This window comes from Pteropus alecto, unplaced genomic scaffold (genome assembly GCF_000325575.1).
Source record: "Pteropus alecto unplaced genomic scaffold, ASM32557v1 scaffold33, whole genome shotgun sequence".
Classification (NCBI taxonomy): Eukaryota; Metazoa; Chordata; class Mammalia; order Chiroptera; family Pteropodidae; genus Pteropus; species Pteropus alecto.
In genome coordinates, this window is record NW_006435762.1 from 2,851,387 (window position 1) to 2,873,584 (window position 22,198).

General features: G+C 39.4%; 2 protein-coding genes across 2 annotated transcripts in view; both read left to right on the forward strand.

The window, feature by feature from the left end:
- SAMD7 (sterile alpha motif domain containing 7) overlaps positions 1 to 1,420 on the forward strand; it is a 17,232-nt gene extending 15,812 nt beyond the window's left edge. The window contains exon 7 of the mRNA XM_006910817.1: positions 1,226 to 1,420. Coding sequence (XP_006910879.1) covers positions 1,226 to 1,420 — 195 coding nt within the window. The remainder of the gene's footprint in view (positions 1 to 1,225) is intronic.
- Positions 1,421 to 19,671: 18,251 nt separating this feature from the next.
- SEC62 (SEC62 homolog, preprotein translocation factor) overlaps positions 19,672 to 22,198 on the forward strand; it is a 30,588-nt gene continuing 28,061 nt past the window's right edge. The window contains exon 1 of the mRNA XM_006910818.3: positions 19,672 to 19,830. Coding sequence (XP_006910880.1) covers positions 19,795 to 19,830 — 36 coding nt within the window. The 5' untranslated portion in view covers positions 19,672 to 19,794. The remainder of the gene's footprint in view (positions 19,831 to 22,198) is intronic.

The following is a 22,198-nucleotide window of genomic DNA, read 5'->3' on the forward strand; positions in this document are numbered from 1 at the left end:
CCCCGCCGGCTTTTGACCTTACAATGTGGCCAACTCCAAATCATTCTTACTCTTTTCCTCACTTACTGTTCATGAGGCTGTAGTCATTTATTGTGCTTCCATCTGATATGTGTAGTGCCTCCATGAAACTCAGCTGAGCTGTTAGATCCATGCCCCATCTGCCAGCCCAACAGGACAGGGCTCCCATAGAAGCTGATGAGAGCAGGTCCAGCTGATGCCAGATATTCAACCCAGCAAAACAGTTGTAGGATACTAGGGACTGGGAATTTTCAGGGGCCCAATAGACGCGGCAGAATTGGGAGATTCTGAGTAACATCTGGAAGACCTAGGAGGCGAGCAGGCAGGAGTTCACCAGATAAGAAAAGATATCTTTGTGGATAAGATAACAAAGCCTCAATCTCCAAAATGGGAATCAAGGGCAACACTATTACAGAGAGCCCTGCTACGAAGAAGGAAACCCCTTCTCCGGAACAGAGACTTAGAAGGAACAGGGGTAGGAGAAGAAAGTTACTGGAATTTGAGAACTTGGATATTATTAGAATGGAGGAAGCTGGGTTGGAGCTGTGACAATTTAATAACATATAAATCTCCTGGGTGCTGTTCAGGGTCAGGTTTGTGTAGGAACCCAGTGGTCAGTATTGGGGTACCAAATCCCAGAACAGCCCCATTTATGTCTCGACACAAAGATGACTGAAGGCCAGCTGTGTGCTGAGATTGCCCAAAAAACTCCAGCCTAGAATATATAGATGTCAAATTATAATGTATAACTGAAAATTATATAATTGTATTAACCAATGTTACCCCAATAAACAAAATAAAATAAAATAAAAGTAAAAAAACAAAAAACAAAAAACTCCAGCCTTAGCTAGGAGAAGGACCAGCTGTGTATTGGTGAAGGTAGAGTGGGGTGCCTGTGGGACGACTGGAAAAGGGAGAGGTAGAGTGAACTGAGAGAGAATAACCGTGTGTGCAGATGAAACATAGCAGAACCAGGAATGGGAACTGGAAAGTTCTACCATCTCGATATCCAGTTTTACAACAGTGAACACTATGATTCTAAGAGAAAGAAAAAGCCCACCATGTCCTAAAACATGTTCCCCACAACTATGTATATGCCCATGCCTGAAATTACCTCAGCCTCCCTGCCATCTGTGGCTAAGTAGAATACACTGGATTATTGAAAGAATTCACAGACTTAATTTCTATAACTATTTTGTCTTCAAAGGTATCTCAGCATGTGGAAAGTATGTTCTACAAAAAAAGTTTTTCACTTCCTACTCAAACAAAACAAGCCTTTGATCAACCAACAGATACATCCTCTCTTCTGGGTTTTAATTCCTGGGGTGATACATTGGACAGTCCCTGTTCCCAGGATATAATAATTCCTAAAGGAATCGAGCGAGATAGTATGAGAAATTAAAACCCCCAAGGAGCAAAAAAGTCTTAGTCGGTTTTCCAGAGTCTAGCACATTCTGAAGGGTGCATGAGGGTTTTCCAGGACCAGATGGAGGCTGAGAGGGAGAGAAAGCCAGCCCTTCTGGAGTTGTCTTGGAGGAGACCTTGCCCAAGACCTCAGCACAAAGTAGCCGGAGGCATATCCTTGGAAGCAAAAGTTTAATGAAGGAGAGAATTTGCAAACACCAAAAAAGCTACCATTGGATGTTTCCATAACGAGATCTCTGAATAAGCCACATGAGCAAATACTGAAGAAAAGAGCACTAGTACATGCCAGGATGGCATATTGGAGCATCCTTCTCTCTCTTCACTCATTCACCATCCCCCAACACAGAGAGACACAAAGGCAACCCAGCGGAGTAGACAGGAGACAGAAGAGAAAATGAAGTACAAAACAGAGAAATAGAGAAGCTGGAGGCCAGAAAGTCTCCACCTTTTTTGTTGCAGCCTTCCAGGCTGACAGAGGCCCAAGCTAAGGAAGGGCAGACACGTTAACCTTAAAGTTTGTAGTCTGACTATTATTCAGCATTTTCTTTCTGACGTGAAATTATGTTATGACTAAAAATAACTGGAGGACTCTTCGTTATCTGAGAAGGACATGAAAAGTCATAACACCCACCTCAGATTTCACCCAAGGGTGCAGTGGAATTATCTCTGCAAAGCAGGTGTGACTTGGCAAGGTGGAGGGGAGAAGATTGAGGCAGCTTTCTGCCTGCACCCTTTGGAGTCCAACTTTTTCAACTTCACATCTAACAGAAACCCTCTGAAAGGATACACAGGAAACAGATACAAGTTTGCTCAAGGAGGGGACTGGATGACAGGGGAGTGAAGGAGACTTACTCTACACTCTCTTATACATTTTTAATTTCTAACTGTGAGAATGCATTTTCTATTTTAAAATTTACATTTGAAATGAAAAAACTGTAGTAAGTAGCCTCTAAGATGGCCCCCAATGATCTCTGCTTCCTAGTATTCATGCTTATATAATCTCCTCCCCTTTTGGTGGACCTGACTTATTGACTCTTTTCTAATGAATAGACTGTAAGACATGATGGGATGTCAGTTCTATGGTTTCTGTCTGGGGTGCTCTCTCACTCTCTTCGGAATCCTCACTCTTGAAGAAACCAGCTTCTAAGCAGCCCTGCAGAGAGGACCACGTGATTGAACTTGGAAATGGATCTTCTGAGGGATGCTGAAGGTGGCTCCTCCCTGAGTCAAGCCTCGAGATGACTATACAGCTCCTACATGCTGCTTGATGGCAGCCCTGAGCCAGAGGCCCCCAGCTAAGCAGGTCCTGGATTCCTGACCCACAGAAACTGTGAGATAATAAATATGTGTTGTTTTCAACAACTAAGTTTTGGAGTAATTTATTTCACAGCAATAGGTTACTAAAACAAGCAAATAAATTGCATTGATAAATATATACAGCATGCTACCCATATTACTTTTTGATTTGGAAGAAAGTGGGCTTTCACAGAGAGTGGGATTTGAAGTCATTTCCCCACAAACCGCACTAATTTAGTTGAGCTTTGCTTTCTTTTATTTTTAATATGAAAACAGAATTTTTTTCCAACATCGAATTATATTATACTATCAAATATGAATGTGACTTGCTAGTTTATCCTCTTTGGGGACAGGAGGGTAGAGGAGTGGGGGGTAGAGAGAGAGAGAGAGAGAGAGAGAGAGAGAGAATATCCCTCCAAATTTTAAAATTTTAATAAGTTTTGTGGCATGACCTTTCAACTGCTATAATTCCCAGCACATAGAAGTCTCACAGGATACCAAATGTAAGATAACAGATGTTATGGTGGGGAATAAAAAAAAAACCTTAATTAATATTTTTAATGGTAGCGGGATCATGTGGTTCAACTCACATGACTGATGGCTTTTGAATTTCCCATCCCTGCTAAATGAGTCAATTGAGTTGGTAACCGATTCACTTGAACAGATGTGACTCAATGTTGCTCTAAGGAAAATGTTCTGATGTGCCATCCTGACATGTACTATAACCAAAAAAAACACTATGCTTAATTTTAGATCCATAAAAAAAGAAGCAGAGAACACATGTAAAAGAGGCTCTACCCAGCTCTCAACACTCTTCTTTGGAAGAAAAGGAAACAGAAATTGCTTGTCCATACTGATTGCTTTCTTTCCAGATTAATGACTCTAGGATACCTTTTAACAAAAGACCCACTTCAGTAACAGAAATGATTTTGGAGGGTGAAAATTTACTCATGTTGTCACATAGAAGTAGTTTTTAACTTTTTCGCAAATGTTATTTTAGTCTTGAGCATATTCTGTGCCCTTTGTGAGAATTAAACAACAGCAGCAGCAACAATAACAAAACAACTCTTTTATGTTTAAAAATCAATCACAATAAAATTGTGCTTGCTAAATAAGGTCTTCTGGCTTAAGCAACATTATTTAGACAGACCGAGTCAACATCATCTCTGCAACTGTTTCTTCTATGAAAGCATTAGAGACGTTAAAAAGCAATAATAGAATTCAAATGTCACAATTTTGCACCTCTAAAAAAATAAAGGATCTAGACAATGGTCATAAATAGTTGTTGACATCACAAAAAAGAAACAACTAGACATTATATGCCTCCCAATGGAAGCCTATAAAAGTTACAAAAATAGCAAAATCCAAACTGTGGGTAACTGTATAGTAGAAATTATGTGATTTTCTTCAACAAATAAATTGCAAGAAAAACAGAGAAAGGGAAAAGGAAAACTAGTAAGATTAAAAGATACTAAAGACTTAAATCACCCAGATGTAAAAGTTTTGGAAATAGGTAGTGATGATGGTTGTACAACATTGAGAATGTAACTAATGCCACCACTGAATCATACACTTAAAAATGGTTAAAATCACAAATTTTATATTTTTAAAATTTTAAAAATCACATATATATTTTTTTACTACAATAATCTTTTTTAAAGATTCAAGTAATCCAATACAAATGCTTGGATGCCTATTGAATGAATACACTGTAAAAAAAATAAAATAAAATGGGGAATTTTGAACACAATTCAACGCTATTAAAAAATCATTGTCTTTTTTTAAGATGTTATAATAGGATTTTGAAGTTATTTTTCTTATTGTAAAAACCTTAACATTAACTCTTTCCTCTTAAATTTTTAAGTGCACAATACAATATTATTAACTATAGGCAAAAAGTTATACAGCATATCTCTAGAACTTATTCATCTTACCTAATTTTTTTTTTTTTAAGAATTCTATCTCTTAGAAATGTGTACTGAAATATGTACAGATAAAATGATATATGTTGGATCTGGGGTTTGATTTTACCTTACCTACAACCTAATAAATTAGTCACTTATTATTTTATGGAAGCTGACAGAATACTCAAGACTCATGGGTCAGAGACGAAGGAAATTATTATTACTCATGACACAATGAGCAGCATGAATGTCACTATATTTGTGTTGGTTGCTCTTGTCATCAGATGCCACAGGGCAACACAGATGGGCCTAGAGGATGTGTGCACATGCAGTAGGTTGCTTCACAGCTGAGGAACACTGAGCTTGGAGAACCCACTTATTGTATAGCAAGCAGTAAGCAAGGCTGCTCTTTGTCCAGGGGTAGATGTGGAGGAGTGAGGAGATGTTACCTCATTTCTTAAAGTTACTAAGTGCATAATCAACAGATCTAGGGAAATTATGTTACCCACCATCCTAGGCACCCAACTTTTAAGCTAATTCCAACCACCGAAGGGGAGAACAACACTGACTTACCCCTCAACCACATAGTCCATTCTTGACTAGACCCTCTACCTTAGCTCATAGGAAGGAAGAAAGAAGTTTATTTTTTATTATTATGTTCCAGATGGAGAAGGGACACTATGAACTGTGCTTTAGATTCACTCTTTCTAGTCACACTGCCAGGGAAGACGAACATCTCCAGGAGTGCACCTGGCAGATGGTCATCCTCCTTTTGCTCAGGGCCCCTCCCCAACCACTTCCTCCTGTTGAAACCATCTCACAAGTCTCCTAAATTAGGACTCTGAGTTCTGACCCTGCCTTTCCCAGACAAGTAAACTCAGCACAAAGAGTTGTCCCCACTGTGAGAACCTTTCAGTTCTCAGAAGTCTTACCCATCTCACTCTGTAGAACGATGTTACTCCCTGTCCTAGTGACCAGCTTGATAGTGAATGTATCTTCATCCTTTGTCCTTCCTCTTGACTCTAAATTTCTTAGGCCACCAACCCAGCCATTCTACATTCATACTACCTCACTTTCTAAGCACTTCCTGTAACAGTAAGACACCCATCTGTTTTAAATTGTTTGATTCTCCTCTAGTGGTCATCTCAATCAGTCTCCCACTCACTGTCCCAAGGTCCGTGGAAATTATGCAAATGACTCCTGGGAGATGGGGTGATAATCTCCCCTTTCTTTAAGTGCACAGGCCTCTTCAGACATACACATACTCAGACATACATACACACTAGCATGCACAATCTATGAGCTATAGTTATCACGTGGCATTGAAACAGACTTTCTTCTGCGTCTGCAATTTACCCTGCTTCTCTCTGACTTATCTGGGTCCTTAAATTCTGTTTAAGCATTTCTACATCTTCATTCATACTGTTGTAGAGTTATTTAATGAATTTAACTGGACACATTGTACAGTATCTATAAGGCAAAATTTAGTTGTATGTGATACATCAGAAGACTGTTTCTCTCCTAAGGCAGGCTGTGCCGCCAACTGCCTTGAATCACAGACTAGAAATGCTGTTCAACTGCTCTCTGAACACTGTAATGTGTTCTTTGGAAACTAAATATTTCAGTGCTTTCTATACGGGCTAGAACAGATAATTTGCAAAACTATCAACCTGTTGTTTTGCATTTGTACAACTAATCCAACCAGTTCTGTGAAGGGAGTACGGTATTTGCCAGAGCTAGGTCAGTGCAGCACTGTGCTTTGCCTTGATAATGAAACTCTGCTGCAGTTTCTGCAGTTTTCTTTCACCTGCAAAACAGAAATTACAATTGTTTACAAAAGCGTTGGTCATCGGTACAATTTGATAAATAATAGTTAAAAACCGTTCCCTGATATTTTCAAAACTTCAACTGCAGACCTCTACTATAACATTTTCTTTTTGGACACACAGTTAGGTCCCCAGACACTGCATAAATAGAAATAATTTCATTCAAAACAGTAGAAAGAAATTTTGTCCATATTAGGTTGTTTTGTTCTTGCTGTTTTATGAATTAGGTGACGATCAGGTGATTTATTGTTTTTTGAGATTTGAGCTACCAGTGTCTTTAACACTCAACTTTTCCTAAATCATTAGCTTGGCTCTTTGTGCTTTGTATTAACACTAATGGTTTGCCACTAAAACTGCTCACTTAACTGAACAAGCAAATAAAGATTCACAGTACAGGAATCAGAAAGAACCAGCCAACATCTAATTATATAGGTTGTACGTAGGAGGGAGATCAGCAACTCCAAAGGACAAATCTACAAAAGGCAATACTTTTATTCCTGAGAGTATATGAAAAATAGTCTTTATTCCAGGCCTGATGATTGTTCCCATGCCAGAGGCATAAAAAAATCATTATTCACCAGACTTTGTTTACATTCACCAACTCTTTAGGCAAATGACATCCACAGAAGAGACTGCATTCCATATAGGGAACTTTCCAAAGGGAGTGGTCTGACTTTCCAAAAGGAGTGGTCTGAGACTGCATTCCATATAGAGGACTTTCCAAAGGGAGTGGTCTGATTGGGTTACTTCTTATGATTACTACCACCGAAATATTTGCTAATTCATAAATCAGGGCCTTGCTTTTAAATTTAAGATAAAGAATAAGAATAAAATGCAAGAATTCTTGTGAAGATTCAAATGCTTCTCCTGAACATTAAAATCTTTTATTTAAAAATAGTACTTCATTTCAATGCTTTTGTTGTAGGATAGTGTATCAATTAGGATGCTCTGTGATGCAAATGACAGAAAACCCAATTCCAATTGGCATAAACTATGAAGAGAACTCGTTGGATCTGGTAACTAAAAAGTCTAGATGTCTGGCTTCAGTCTGGGTTTATATAGTGATTCAAATGATGTCACTGAGGATCCAGTTTCTCCTTGTGCTGCCTTCCTTCGACTTCGTCTTTAGGTTCTATGAAAGTGGCTTCCACGCAGCTCCAGGGCCTCCTGTCTCGTTAGTAAACCGCCTGTAGCTGTCCAGACTTGATATTCTCACATCACGGGTAGAGAGAAGAACATATATCTCTTATAGATTCAAAGTCCTGGGAGTCACTCAGTCTTGTTGATTCCTTTGGCTTCTGTGCCCAATCCCTATGGCCAAGAGGACTGGATACACTGATTGGTTCATGCCTAAAGCCTGAATTTTTATATTTTTGCAGCCCCATAATTTCGTTTTTTATTTGTAATACCTCATCTCACCCTTTTGGTTTTTAGCCACTTGAGAACAGCAACTATGACTTCTAAATTCCTTGCACTATTTCAAAGCACCCACAACAATGAATGCTCAACAAGTGAGATTGAGTCATGTGTTGTGATGTTCATAACAGTCATTTTTTTATTATTAATTGTTCTCTAAAATCTTAAAATACGTTGCAAAAATATATTAGATTTATAGGATAATGAATGCTCTTCATGGCCCTTCCAGATTCTTTCTCCACTCATCCCCACCATGCTCAGTGCCCCCCAAAAGGCTGAGTTCAATAGACTGCATGAAATGGTCTTCATTCTCTCTGGATTCCACTTGAGTTTGGCCAGTGGGAAACACCAACGAGAAAGGGAGAAGGAGTAGGAGAAAAGAAGGATCAGAGTACTTATTCCTTGGGTTCTTTCTCTGCCAGGCTGCTTTTCTCGTGAAGACCACAGCTCCTATCAGGCAGCCCTCTCCAGCAGCTACAGCTATGGTTCTCCCAAAGCTCCGGATCTGGGGAAACCAGCCCCTCCCCTTGTTGTTTCAGGCCTAGGGTTGAGAAGGTTCTCTGTTATTGCTAGTTTTTATTGGTTTCCCCTAACCCCACCCACACTTGTGTAAATGGTCCTTCATTTAATTCCTTTCAATTACCGTGTTTGTGTCCTGCCAGGATCCCGACTCATTCTCTCTCTCTCTCTCTCTCTCTCTCTCTCTCTCTCTCACACACACACACACACACACACAGAGAAATCCAACTCAAACTGGCTTAAATCATCAATGGAATTTATTGAATCATGTAACCGAAAAATATAAATGTCTTGTTTCAAGCCAGTGCAGTGGCTCAAATGATGGCATCAGGGCTATTAGAATTAGAAGAGACTTCATTAATCAAATTGTTACTTTGATTATAATATAATTAAATCTGTATCCAGGAGGGATGAGAGAAAGTTTTCTTGCTCCATTTTGCTGTTAAGAACATTGGAAAAAAAAAAAAAAGAATGTTTCAGAATGAGGACAGTAGTTTACCGGGCCTAGTTGCTTCTGAATCCTATCTCAGCACTCTGTAAACATTTGAGATAAATAAACGAGAACTTTCAGAGGCCAAAAACAAAAACTAACTCCACTAAAATATGTAAAACCTAAAGGGAAAACAAGTAATTGGTTCACCATTTACATCTTTGCACATTATTTTCATCTTTGATTCACAGTATCTAACACAGTCCCTACAGAGTAGGTGTTCGGTAAATAGATGGATAATGGAAAGTCCAAACTAGGTATTTTCTTTCATATGATGCTGGAAGTGGCATAGCAATCGCTATACTTCTCTGTTCCCAAATGTTTGTTGGCTCCTCCTGCCAATTGCATTTAATGGAAAGACCACGAAAGACCAAGGGCACTACCAATAAACAATTTATAGTAACCCCAAGGCAGCGAAACATATGCCAGTTTTTTTTTAATTAAAAGACTTTCACAGTGCCTACAATGTTTCTAATAACACTATAATGTCAAAATTAAAGAATAAGAGAACAGGAAGTACCCTGAAAAGTTTCTCATTTCTTTATCCCCAGCACCACCACCCCCATGACCCATGGACAACTGACCCCATTAAAGTAAAATACTTGTATGAGATTTAACACAGCTGACCCTTTCTCAAAAACAAGTTATCTTTTATACTCTCTAAGTTAGAAAAAGATCTTTTTAATGTTTTTGACTCTCTCATTCATCTCTTTTTTAGATAACCAGTGGGCATGTCTCTGTTGCTCCATGCTATGCCAATGACAATTTGTCCCTTATTTAGCACAAACAGGTATAACAAGCAAGAGAGTAATGCGAGCATGAGAATTAGTGTAAAAAACTTGTTGCCCAAGAGGCAGTAGATGGGGTAAGACAGGCCATGCACGTACAGGAATGACCCTTCTTTGCCCACACTCTCACTGAGCCAGGGCTTCCTGGAAGCCACAGCTCTCGGGGAGACTAGACACCACCAAGGACACTTTGGTCTCCAGCTCAAGAATACCTGAGCAGAGCCCACTTGGCTTTCTGAAGAACTTAACAACTAAAGCCAAGGAAATCTAATATTAAAACAAGCTGAGACAGGGAAATGATTATAACTCAAGTGTCTGGGTGGAAAGAGATTATGAACTATTACTGCTTTACCTGTTCCTTCCCATCAAGCTCAGAGCTGTTTTAAAAACTCCATATCAGTTCCTTGAGACCATTTAAGAAATCATTCGAGCTGTTTCAGACTATGTCTGAAATATGTTCAAGTTTCCTTTTTGCTGATGCCTCTTCACACTGCCTAAGGAGAGGGTATCTTAAGTATGGTGGAGGGACCAGAGGGAACCTGGTTTGGAAAACCCCACTCCTGGAAGTTTGCCCACTCACGTGCACTGAGGCTTTGGAATTCACCACCTCCAGAGTGTCTGCTTTTTCTAAATAATCAGTCAGAACAGGTTTCTTCATTCCCAAGATGGGTGAAATGCATCCCATTTTTACCCATTTCCTCTAGCCTGGGACACATTGTCCCACATGTTTTAGCACCACAGTGCTGGGCATGGCTAGATGTGTGGTCATTGATTTCTGGGGTCTAGGCTAGGCCTTCCTGACTCAGCTACCATTGCTGTGGCCACCAAATGAGATATGTGCTTAACAACCGGGCCCCTCTTCCTGCAATGGTGGGAAGCCACTACTGCTGACTTTGGCTAGTCAAGCATTCCTCTATCTTCAGCCACAGTTGCTGCTGTTGCTCCTCCTACTTCTCTTGCTTTTTTAAACTTAAATTTTATAGTTTAAAAAAAAATTAGTGCATATGGTCACATGGTTCAGGAGGTTACAGAGTAATAAACTGCAGTTCCAACCCTGTCCTCCAGGCACTAATTGCCCTCCTACAACAAATAGAAATGTACATCCATCTTTTTATTCTTTTTAATGCAAATGTTAACATACTATATTTGGGAGTTTTGTGTTTTTTTATGTAACCAAAAATTACAATGTTGCCAGCAATGACTGAGTGCCTGTTGTCCCAGCTCTGACTAACACAGTTTTATAAAAACATTTGATCTTTGTTAGTCTGATAGGTAAAAAAAAAAAAACAAAGGTGTTAATATGGTTGTAATTTGTAATACTTCTCCCATAGGAAGTAGCAAAAATGCCTACTGGCATTACCTGTTCATTCCGAACCTCTGGAGGAGGAGAGAGCTGACCTGAGTGTTCCCTTCATCATGCCAGCCCCACCACGGGCCTCCAGCATAGCCTCAGCTCTTGGTCCTTTTCCTCCTGAGGCAGGAGTCTTCCAACCAATGGGCGCGCAGCTCCCCCTGTCCTGGCATTTGGCTGGCAATCTCTCTACATGTGACTGCACACCCCAACCAGCTTCTCCTGATACTCTCCTTTCTAGAGAGCTCATTGCTGTATCCTCTCCTCAGATTAGTAGCAGCTGGAGCCTCACCTGAAAGGCCAAGGGGAGGGAACTATTTCTAGAACTTCAACAGAGATCTGAATGGAGAGGGCCACTTAGCAAGAGCTGTGACCTTCAACCAGCAAGAAGGTGAACCAGCAGGCTAAACAACTTGACCTCTCCGCCCATCCTCCATCCCCTGCCAGTGCTCTCTAGTGCCTGAATGTCACCCAAAGCCAGACGGGGAGGGACATTTTTGATGTAGCCACTGAGCCACAAAAGTAGTGAAGAGGGTGGAGTGGGGATCTGGAAGGGCAAAGAGAAGACACCCAGCATGCCCACAAATGGACAAAACCCATGTTCCTTTGGAATTTGTTCCCTCAGATTCTTTACTTTGCCTCTTGAATTTTCCAAGCTCCTGGAAGACAAAGGCTAATGGGTCTAAGGTTTGCAGTAATGACTGTCCATGCTTCCCTTCATGTATGATTTTTCTGGTAAATGGCACTCAGCTGCATAGCAGCCATAATTGCCTCTGGATTACTTGTAATTTTTTAAAAGTTGGTTTTGGATCTTGGATTAGCACAGAGTCATATGGAAGAAAAAGACCTGGATAAAGAAGAGGCTGTTATTATTATTCATATACAACTAGAAGATAATGTTTCATGAGGATCTGCTTGTTTTATAGGTTCTAAATGGCTAAAGTGTATGCTCTGGAGATCTAGTGGGCTCAGGCAAATTACTATTTCAACTCTAGAATCCTAGTGTCTCACTATCTTAAGACAATGGGCAAAAATGAAATTTCAATGATATTAATAAATAAATCTCAATAGTACCTCGCTCTCACATGCTCAACTCTATGTAAGAGGCCTAATTTTTAACAGTGTCCCTGTTTCCGAAAATTTGCTAAAATCCTCAGGGATCTTATATGTGCCCATGAATCTGTCATGGTCATTATTTGCCTTTCTGGTAAGGTGAACTAGGGTTCCACAGCTTCAAGGGCTGACAGTTTCATACAAGTAGCACACAGAACTGAAACTGCTTCTGTGCCCATAGCTGTCCCTTGGGTACTGGTGGATCAGGTACTCAACAATGCCTAGAGTTACATCTCCTGTTGCTGAGCTAGAGCCATGCAGCTAACCGGTCTGGTGGGGTTGGAACGGAAATGTTGCCCATGAGGTGAGAGGTCCAAACATTGACCTTACGAAGTGGAAAGGAAAGAACTCTCTCTGGGTTACACTCAGGTGCAGCCGTATGAGGTCCCACAGCAAGGTTGCTTGGACCCAAAATGTTGGAGCACTTAGTCTCATTTTTTTTTTTTTAAAATATACTACAGAGCTTTACCAAAGGTCATGCCTACTGCCAGAGGTCTGTGCAGAGGAAAGTTCTATAGCAGTGGTCTAAACTCACCACATCTTCTGAAGATCATGCTCTGTTTCTGGGTCTCACTTGCAGAACCAAGCTCCTTCTTTTTTTATAAGGATGTTCCATTGTTCTCATGCCTCACATTGTTCACTCTTAAACTCTGGCCCTACTGAAAACCATGCCAGCCCCTCACACATATTGTACATGCCTTTGCGGAGTTCAAAGTCTTTTTCTTGGCAATATGTTCAGCCCTGATATAGATCAGTGGATGCAAACAGATTCATGTGAGATGTTCCCTAGATCCTCTCCACAAAGCCACATGAGCTTTATTCCAGACTCAAAAAAAAAAAAATCAACTGCACCGATAGGATGATCGAAGGGAGCAGTTCTTGTGGAGTGGGGTGGAGAGCATGGTGCCCAAAGGTCACTGCATTAACTCTCATTAACTAACCATTTCTAAGTGATGGTCTCAGAGAGTCAAGGCAAATTCATAATTTAATAAGTAAATAAATAAATAAGTGAATAAAAATAAACTCTTCCCTGTAGTACTATCCCAATTCATAAATGTAGAAGGAATAAAGAAAATAGAAAATCATCATTTGACAAACGCAACGGAAATAATTATTTCAAGCAGAGATCATGGATGCTAAAAATGAATGAGCAAAAGTGTGATGAAAAGCAGAATATTTACATAGTTTTAAAGGATCTCCTCATTAGACGCTTATTAATTTCAAAGGGGAGAAAGGTAACTTTACAATGGTGAAACCTGGCCACCTTAACTAAATGATCAAAGTTAGCATCACTGTGATGGGACACATCGGTTATGTTCCTCCTGATAGGATGCACTGAAATGGGCACGAATGTCACCTCTGTGATATTCTTGCCAAAAATATGTAACCTGAATGTAATCATGAGGAAATATCAGACAAGCAAAATTGAGCAACATTCTACAAAACAACTGGCTAGTACTACTCAAAGAGTCAAAACAAAGACAGAAACAAAAACAAAAACAACAAAGAAAAACTTTGGACTGGTGCTGGTGCCAGACTGAAAACTAATGAACTATGAAAACTAAATACAATGTGGGATATTGAATTAGATCCTGAGCAGAAAAAGTACATTGGAAGGACATTACAAAATTCGAATAAGGGCTGTGTATTACTTAGTCGTACTCTGTTAAGTTAATTTCTTGTTTAGAAAATGGTACTGTGGTTATATAAGATGTTAAATTTTATAGAGGCTGGAAGAAGAGTATATGGGAATTCATACTATTTTGTCACAACTTTCTCAGAAGTCTGGAAGTATTTCAAAATTAATAATTTTAAAAAATTAACAATATATTTTAAAAACTACAGCTGAGTTAAATTCACTTATTACGATATTGGTTTGTGGACAGTAAAAATACATATTAATGAAAAGAAATATCTTCACTCTTGAATTAAGAGTGACAAACTTTGTTTTTGATTATTCCTGTGTAAGATTATTCAAACATTTCTTAAAAGCACATTCTAAGCTCTCAGCATTTATTTATTACCAAAAGTTGAAGGTCAGAACAGCAGTTGTATGAAAAAGTAGGTAATCCTGGTCTATTCTGGAACAATATGAATAGACCTCTGCTGGGAACTGCTTTATTATGACAATCAAGCATTAAATACACTGACCTTCAGATCAGCAATCCCTGGTGGAAGGCGATGGAAAAGGAAAGTTTTCCATTTGGCAGATGAAAAATCAAGACCCCCAAATCCCTTTCCTTAGAAAGCAGACTAAAGTTAGCATCACCACAATGGGACACATCGGTTACGTTTCTCCTGATAGGACAGAATCTAGTACTTTTTTGCTGTTTGCTCTGAAATATATCACTTCAAATATAGTGCGTTCATTTCCAGGGGCAAGGGAGAAACCTGCATAACTTAGAAGCAGCAAATAGGAAAATAAGCCACAGGAAGCAGAACACCTCACATGTCACACAGGAACATAAAATGTTATATTTTAATAATTTTTACATAGATATATAAGAAAAAATAATTGAATAATTAGTAGCTTTAATTTGTTGGTAGATCCATAATTACCACAGCCTCCACCAAATTATTTAGATAATTACCTAAAAGTTAAAATATCTACTCCATAAGATATACTGGCCTGTTGTTCTTTTTACTTTGAGAAGAGCTGTCTGAAAATTATCCGAGGCCAATATAAGAAGAAAAAGTACCAAGAGTTTTCTCCCCATCATCTCCACGCAAGGTCCAGGTCTGGAAGGCCTGATTTTCTTGGTCCTCTTGACTTCGGTTCTGTGAATTCTGTGACAATGGAGCCCTGTTCTTTACTCTTGTCATCCTTCTTTTCTCTTTCCATCTTCATAGATGTAAGATTTGCACAGAAAACAAGTTCTAGGTATATTAATAACCTGTGAGGTTTAGCTGCCTTTCCTTGTCCTGAAGTTTTTAATGTGGCTTTGCTAGGTTAGCAGTAGGTTGAGAGGGTGGATCCTCACGTGTCTCTACTCTCAGGAAAGACAACACTGATAGCTAGAGTCTCTCTTTTTGCACAAGAAAGTGCTTCCTCAACCAAATCTAGGGAAGCCTCTTATTAAATTGGTTTCCTTTAACTTCCATAGAGAACTTTATAGACAATAGGGACCTTGGGATCTAATGAAGACATCCTAACAATTTGTCTGCCTTATAAGTATATTCTCTCATTCACTAAACTCCAGAGGATAAGGACCATGTCATTGTCGTCACTCATTATTCCTTCCATTAACATCCATGCACTCTGAGCCAGATATTGAGAACAGTAGAATAAGACATGTAACTGACCTTGAAAGAGTCACAGTCTGGTAGAAAGAAAAACATCATGTTACAATGTAAATTATATATACTATAGCCATGATTGTACAAAATGTTGTAGGAACCCAGAAAAAAGAACAGTCTACTGAAGACAGAATTCAGGGAAATTTTCATTGCAGATGTGACATGTTACCTGACCCTTGAAGGATATGCCAAGTGGGAAGGGGAAGAAAAAAATAGGAAATATGTGAGTGTGAAAGTGCATGTGGAGGGATGGGGGAGAGGGGGATAAGTATGGTCTCATAGTGCTAAAGATGAAGCAAGAAAGGTAGGCATGAACCAGGTGATTCTAAAGAAGAAGATATGATTCTATATGGTCAAGTGGCATATAATAGAGGATGGAAAGCTAAAGTCTTCATTTCTCAGACTCCCTTGCAACTGAAGTTCTGGTTTTAATTCAATGCACTGGTAGGACATCAGGAGAACAAAAGTGATGATGAGGCTATCTTCTTGTTGCTGCTGGCTTTTATTCTGCTAGCAAGCAAGGTCATGGAGACACAGTCTTGATTGTAGTATCAAGATAAGAGGCAATTGTAGCAGGGCTGGCAACAACTTCTGATCTTAGCTTTCTGACAGCTGGATCACAGCTTTCCTAGTAGTTTCTTGAACTCAGTGTTGCTATTGTGGACTCTTAACTCACCAAAGGTAGCAATATCCCTGACTGGTCGGTTCTACAGGGTTCTGACAGTCATTCACACAGGTCCACACTTAAGCTTGCTCCTCCAATCTTTCAACAATATTGGAAACATCTAATTTCCCTAATTAAGTTCCCTCTTTATTAAAACACCTAGATTTGTTTCTCTTTTTTGCACTAAACCCTAATTAATAGAGCAAAGATAAGGAGATCATGAGTATCCCATATGTGAATTAAGATGATACTACTGTTTCTGTTTGAAATGACAAAACAATTACCATTTCAGTTAAAAAGACAAAGTGACTTTTAAATATGTTCTAATATTAACATGTTAAAATTTATGTATTATACTTTGTCAAAACAAAATATGTATGCTTATTTTTCAATGATACATACTCATTGTCTTTATGCTATTTCTTAAGTGGAAGTCTAAAGAATTAACTCGTTTTAAAATATTAAATCAATTTTCAAATGAAGTTAGGCTTATTGCATTTTATTTTATACTAATTATATTTATATTAAATTCATTTTTCTTTGTGATAACAGCATAAAGTCACTGATGTTATTAACTCACATATTTTAAAATGCTAGTATGAAAACCATGCCCAGAAAAGGCCTGGCTATCATTTGCTATACTTCCCTATAACTTTTTTGTTTTCAATTTAGTCACCCATATATGTTTAACATATAAAATGGATCCAGACAAAGTGTTATTAAAACAGAAAACTGAATGTATCCGTCTCCATTTTACATAAGTCTGATAAATGGAAATACATTTCTGTATACTATTCTCTTCCATTTACTGGGACAGTAGGCCCCAGGAAACTGAATTTTTTACATCAAGTCCTCACCTATTCATCAGTCCCCCAGAGAGAGGATTCAGATTGGAGAACCCTTTGTTTAACAAAGCATGTTAAAGAGATTTTACATATACATGCCTAAGGGAATCCATAAAGAATGAAGACCTCCATTTCTCTACTGTACAGCAATTCTGAGTTTCAGAGGCAGTCCTAGAGAGAAAAGGTGACAGAGCCCAGAGGTAGAGAGAAGTTTTGCTTTGACAAAAGAAAGGAAGAGAGGCATTGCTCCTCATTTGGGAAAGAAATAAAAGTCAAATGATAGGAGTGAGATTGCAAATTCAAAGGGAAATCAGAGCAAGAGGTGGCTATCAAAACTCCCCACTATCATCATATATAAATGGGATGCCAGGTAGAGTGTTTGAACTATTTTAATATAAATATTACATGGAAGAAAGATCCTGAAATTTTACACTTAGGTGAAAACATTAGCCATGCTTCATGCTGCAGTACACAAGTGGGGAGTATTGGTGGGTGAGAACAGTGGTTAAACAAAGGAATGGAAGGCGGTCTAGAGTGTAGAGAAGGTAGAGTTGGGGAGAATGATTGGAGGCTCTTGCAATGATAGTTCACGTAGGTAATGATAAAGACCTGATCAAAGCAATGGTAGTAGGAATGAGGAAGGGAAGAATTTCAAACATCTCAGTTATAGAATCAATAGAATTGATGACTAACTGGCAGAGAGGCATGACTGAGATACTTCCAAAGTTTCTAATCATGAGTAACAGAGTGAACAGTGATGCAGTTATAAGTTTAAAAATACGGTAAATAGGGCAGGTTTCATGGGGGAAATGGTGATTTCTAGTTGGATATTCAGGAGATATTCAGAAGACAACTGGAAATAAACATTTATGCAGTATTTTGGAATTGTGTTATTAACATGTATAAGAATCTCCAGAATGCATAGAGAAAGGAGAAGGGAAGAAGCTGAGCTTGGAAGCATGGAAGCATGGTAGCCAGGAACATTTAAGAGCTGGTAAAGAGAGGGGAGCCAAAGAGAAAGTAGAAGGAAGAATCTGATATCATAAATGCCAAGGAAAAAGAATAAGTCAAGAAGTGAATGGTCAATATTGTCAAATGCTTATTAAGATGTTAATTAAAAAGAAGTCATTGGATTTGGCGTGGATTATTATGGATGGTGGAGGTAGAAACCAAATGGTTGTAGTCTAAGAAGTGAGTGTCAGTGAGGACATGGGGATAGAAAATTAAGGATTTTCTGAAGAAGGCAAAGGAGGTAAGGCAGTAGCTTGAGGAGTCATTGTCCACAAAGGATTTTTGCTCCTCATTATAGTCCGAGCCCAGCATTTTGCATCTGGTAAGGACTCAATAAAATGCAACTTTTTCATTTATAAACCAGCTCTCCTAAGTAAAGAATCCAGTGTTCTCCAAATAAAACAGTACAAAACAGATCCATCATTTTGGTTGGGGAGAGGGACTGAAGGAAAAAAAGAAATTTCATATTCTATGTTATGTTTGGGGTTAATTGGTAAGAATCATAACTTATTTCTCACCACCCTCCCTGACCTCACACACCAATTGTAGATTATAGAGGGGAAGGGAACTGGCTTGCTGATCATGTCCCCTGAATGCAGAATTGCATGGTTCAAAAATGAACTTCAGCTACTTACTTTATAAAAGATTAGGCATTAAGATCCCATGATTTGCCCTAATTACACATTCAGTTTTTATTAGATTACATATATGAGAAACTTGACGATGTAATGATATAATGCTTGCAACATTAAGTGAAAAAAAGTTACCATATTACATGTACAGTATGATTGCAAATTTGAGGGAAGGGGAAAATATGTAAATACAAATAAACAAAGTAGGAATAAATACTAAAGGAAAATTAAAATGATAACAGATGTCTGGGCAGTAGAATTAGGTATTTTTATTTTCTTGATCTTACTTTTCTGTATTTTCCCAATTTTCTACAATTAAAAATGCTTTGAAATCTCTGTAAAGTCATAGAACTTGTATCTAAACACTTACTAGCATGTTAAACCCATTCTCTTTGGTCTAGGTGACTCTCAAATAACAATAGTTCTAAGTCACCAGACATAAACTACCCTGCAGTCTTCTTCATTCTTAACTACTTAGTCTCTTTCTTACTTGTAATTCCCTGGGTTCTAACTCCTGGATTCAAAAGGTAAGTTTTCAGAAGCAAAATGGAAAATGAAATAGAAAATCCAAAGTTTGTTTCAGATGAGCCCTACCACTCCGCATATTGTATGGAAAAAGATAATTGGCTTAGGTCTGGACTCAGCCATCTACCAGACACGGAGCATTAGATAAATCAGTTCCTATCGCTGCCGCCGGATTTTCCCATCTTTAAAATGGGATTTGTAGAATTTACACCTGGGGCATATGCGGGGCAGGGCCACAGTGACAGATATTTAGGAATCCCGTAGCTCTTGGTAAATCGCTCTGTGAAAGGCTCCACGCCAAACATACTGACTCGGGAGGGGGTGGGGCCCGGGAATCTGTATTTTAGTAGCTTCTCAGGTGATTCAGATGCTCAGTCAGGTTTGACAACCAAGGACTGTTTCCAACCTTCCGGTTGTCTGGTCCACCTCTCAACTTCCTTCTGGTCCCAGCGATTTCCAGTTCCCGCAACAAAAAGAGCCGAGGCAGGAGTGGGGAAGAGGGAACAGGCGCCGCCAAGGCCCGCGGGGCCCAGGGTACCAGCCTCTCGCCCTCCTCCCCACTAGCAGGGTGCCAGCCGGCGGGTTACATAACGGGCCCCCGCGGAGCGCTCTCGCGAGGTTTCCACCTCCCCCTCCTCGCTCCACGTCAAAGGAAACCGGGCGGAGCGGCCAACATGGCGGAACGCAGGCGACACAAGAAGCGGATTCAGGTAGCCAAGTCGAGTCCTGGGGTACAGGCTTCAGGGCGCTCGGAAGTGAAAGAAGTGGGGAAAGCCCTCAGGAAGGGCGAGCGAAACCGACGGCGAGGTGGGGTGGGGTTCCGTCGCGAGGTCGCCGGCTGCGGGCTGCGTCGTTGTGCAGGGGCCTGAGAGAGGGCGGTGGTGGCGACGGCGGAGACTGTGGCCGAGGTGCTGGGACAGCGGCGGAAAGCAGGAGGCGCCGCGCTGGGAATCGGCAGCGTAGGGTTCCTGTGGCTGCGCCGGCCCGGTCCTGCGCTGGGTGCCCAGCCTCCTCCCAGCGCTGACGCTGACCCTCTCCAAGCTCGTTTCTCTTCTTCACCCCATCCTCTTGCCTTAGCTCCCTCAAAATTAAGGCCATAGTAATTAGGGTAGAAGGAGGAGGACTGATCTAAAGCAGCCGGCAATCTGTGCGCAACAGAAGGACCGTAAAAGGGCGAGTAATATAGGTTTGGTCAGCTGGCTTGGGGGCCCAGGCGGCGATCTGCCTATCCATTTGTTCAGTTGCGTGTACCCTGCTTTCTTCTCCATGTTATTAAGTTAATAGTCCAGTTGAAGCTCTCGGCTTTCTTTCAGGCGACACAGTGTAAAATAAACACAGCTCGGTTCATACTGCAACGAGCTGGTCGCGCCCAGAAACCTTTCCCTGTGTGTCATCCTCATAACCTACATAACATCCCTCCCTCATTCCATATGCGTGTCATCTGTGCATTTTATCCCTGCAATTTTCCCCTTGTTGTTATTGCTCTTTACCAAGAGGATTAAATATGTGGAACATCTTAGGCTCAGGATGTCCGTTTCTCATCAGCTCATGTTCCTAGAAACCTTCGTATGTCATCATAAATTGATAGCATGTTGTAAATTGTTAACATACTAATCAGAAATTGTTACAGTCATTATTGTCTTTTTGTTCCTTATATTTCATTGTTTAGAATGACTGTCTTATGTTTTATTCCTCCATTAAAAAAAAAGTCTATCACTTAATCAGTTTACACCACAGATGGTTTGAGCTAGGCAAGTTAAAATTCTCCAGAAAACTTTGAAATCCTAGGAAAAAAGATGCCAGTAAATTTGGATTTTTGGAATTGGGCAAATGTAAAGTAGTTTGGAACAGCATGCAGAACAGGATCATAAAGAGACATTTCCTTGAGTTCAGACAGGCCATAAAACCAAGACTTAAGGTTATTACGGAAGAAATTTCTAATTATACTATTCTTAGTCTTTCAAAATTTAGTATTATTGGTCAGGTATAAATAATATATAAGACTTTCATTAGAATTTGTATTGAATTTGTCAAATATTACTTACTGGACTCCTTATATTTACGTATACATTACACTTATGCGTTTTAAACGAACACTTTTTACCATTCCAGCTGTTATTTAATATTGTTGTAAAGGTGATCCTAATTCACTTTTTGAATAGCTGCTCTATTTCAATTGTGATTTTATATTAAATGGAAAAGTAGATTAAGAAGCTTTATAGTAGTGGTGGTGGCTGGGAGCTAAAACTTGAGCCAGACTGCCTGTTTGTACTTGTTTCACTGTTAACTGTGTAACTTTGGGCAAGTTACTTAACTTTTTACCTCAATTTCTAAATCTGTAAAAAAGGAATATTTACCTTTAAAAAAAATAAAAAGGAACCTCATAGGATTGTAGGGTTGTTGCGAAAAAATGCATTAAAAGGGTGCTTGGCATTTGACTCCTTTTTCCCCCTCCCCAAGGATGAAGGATTTACGATGATTTGTTTTGTTTTTCGTTAAGCATTCTGATATGCTGAAGAAAGATTAACAGCTGTCTATTCAGTAAATAAACTATTATGTTGTGAGTTCCATAAAATATAGCTTATTTACTTAACTTTTGTTTATTTGAAGATCAGAAAAGTATGTGAGGATCTGATTGTTGAAAATCAGCTTGGCGTACTGCTAAATCAAACTAAATAACATTTATTTTCCCATCCTCAAAGTTTTCTACATAGTTGTGCTAGAATGCTGTGAAGCTCTTGGGAGTGCTACTTGGAGTACTACTATGCTATTTTAACAAATTAATAAAAATATACAATAGCTTATACAATTCCTTGTCCCCCATCCAGAGACTCAGAAACTCTATAATATTGGCATCACTTTAGACAAAAAGATCAAATGTGATGATAAAGTGTAGAGTTTCAGTTACAGAAAAGATTCTGTTGTAAGACTTTTGGCCAAAAAGGTCTGTAGTATCAACTGAGTTTCCTGTTGTTTGTTACTTGATGTTTTCTGTTCAGGAAAGATTTTTATGTTTAATGGATTGAGTGACCTTGAATTATAATTTGTACCTTGGGGGAAGTGATTGATATAGACAAG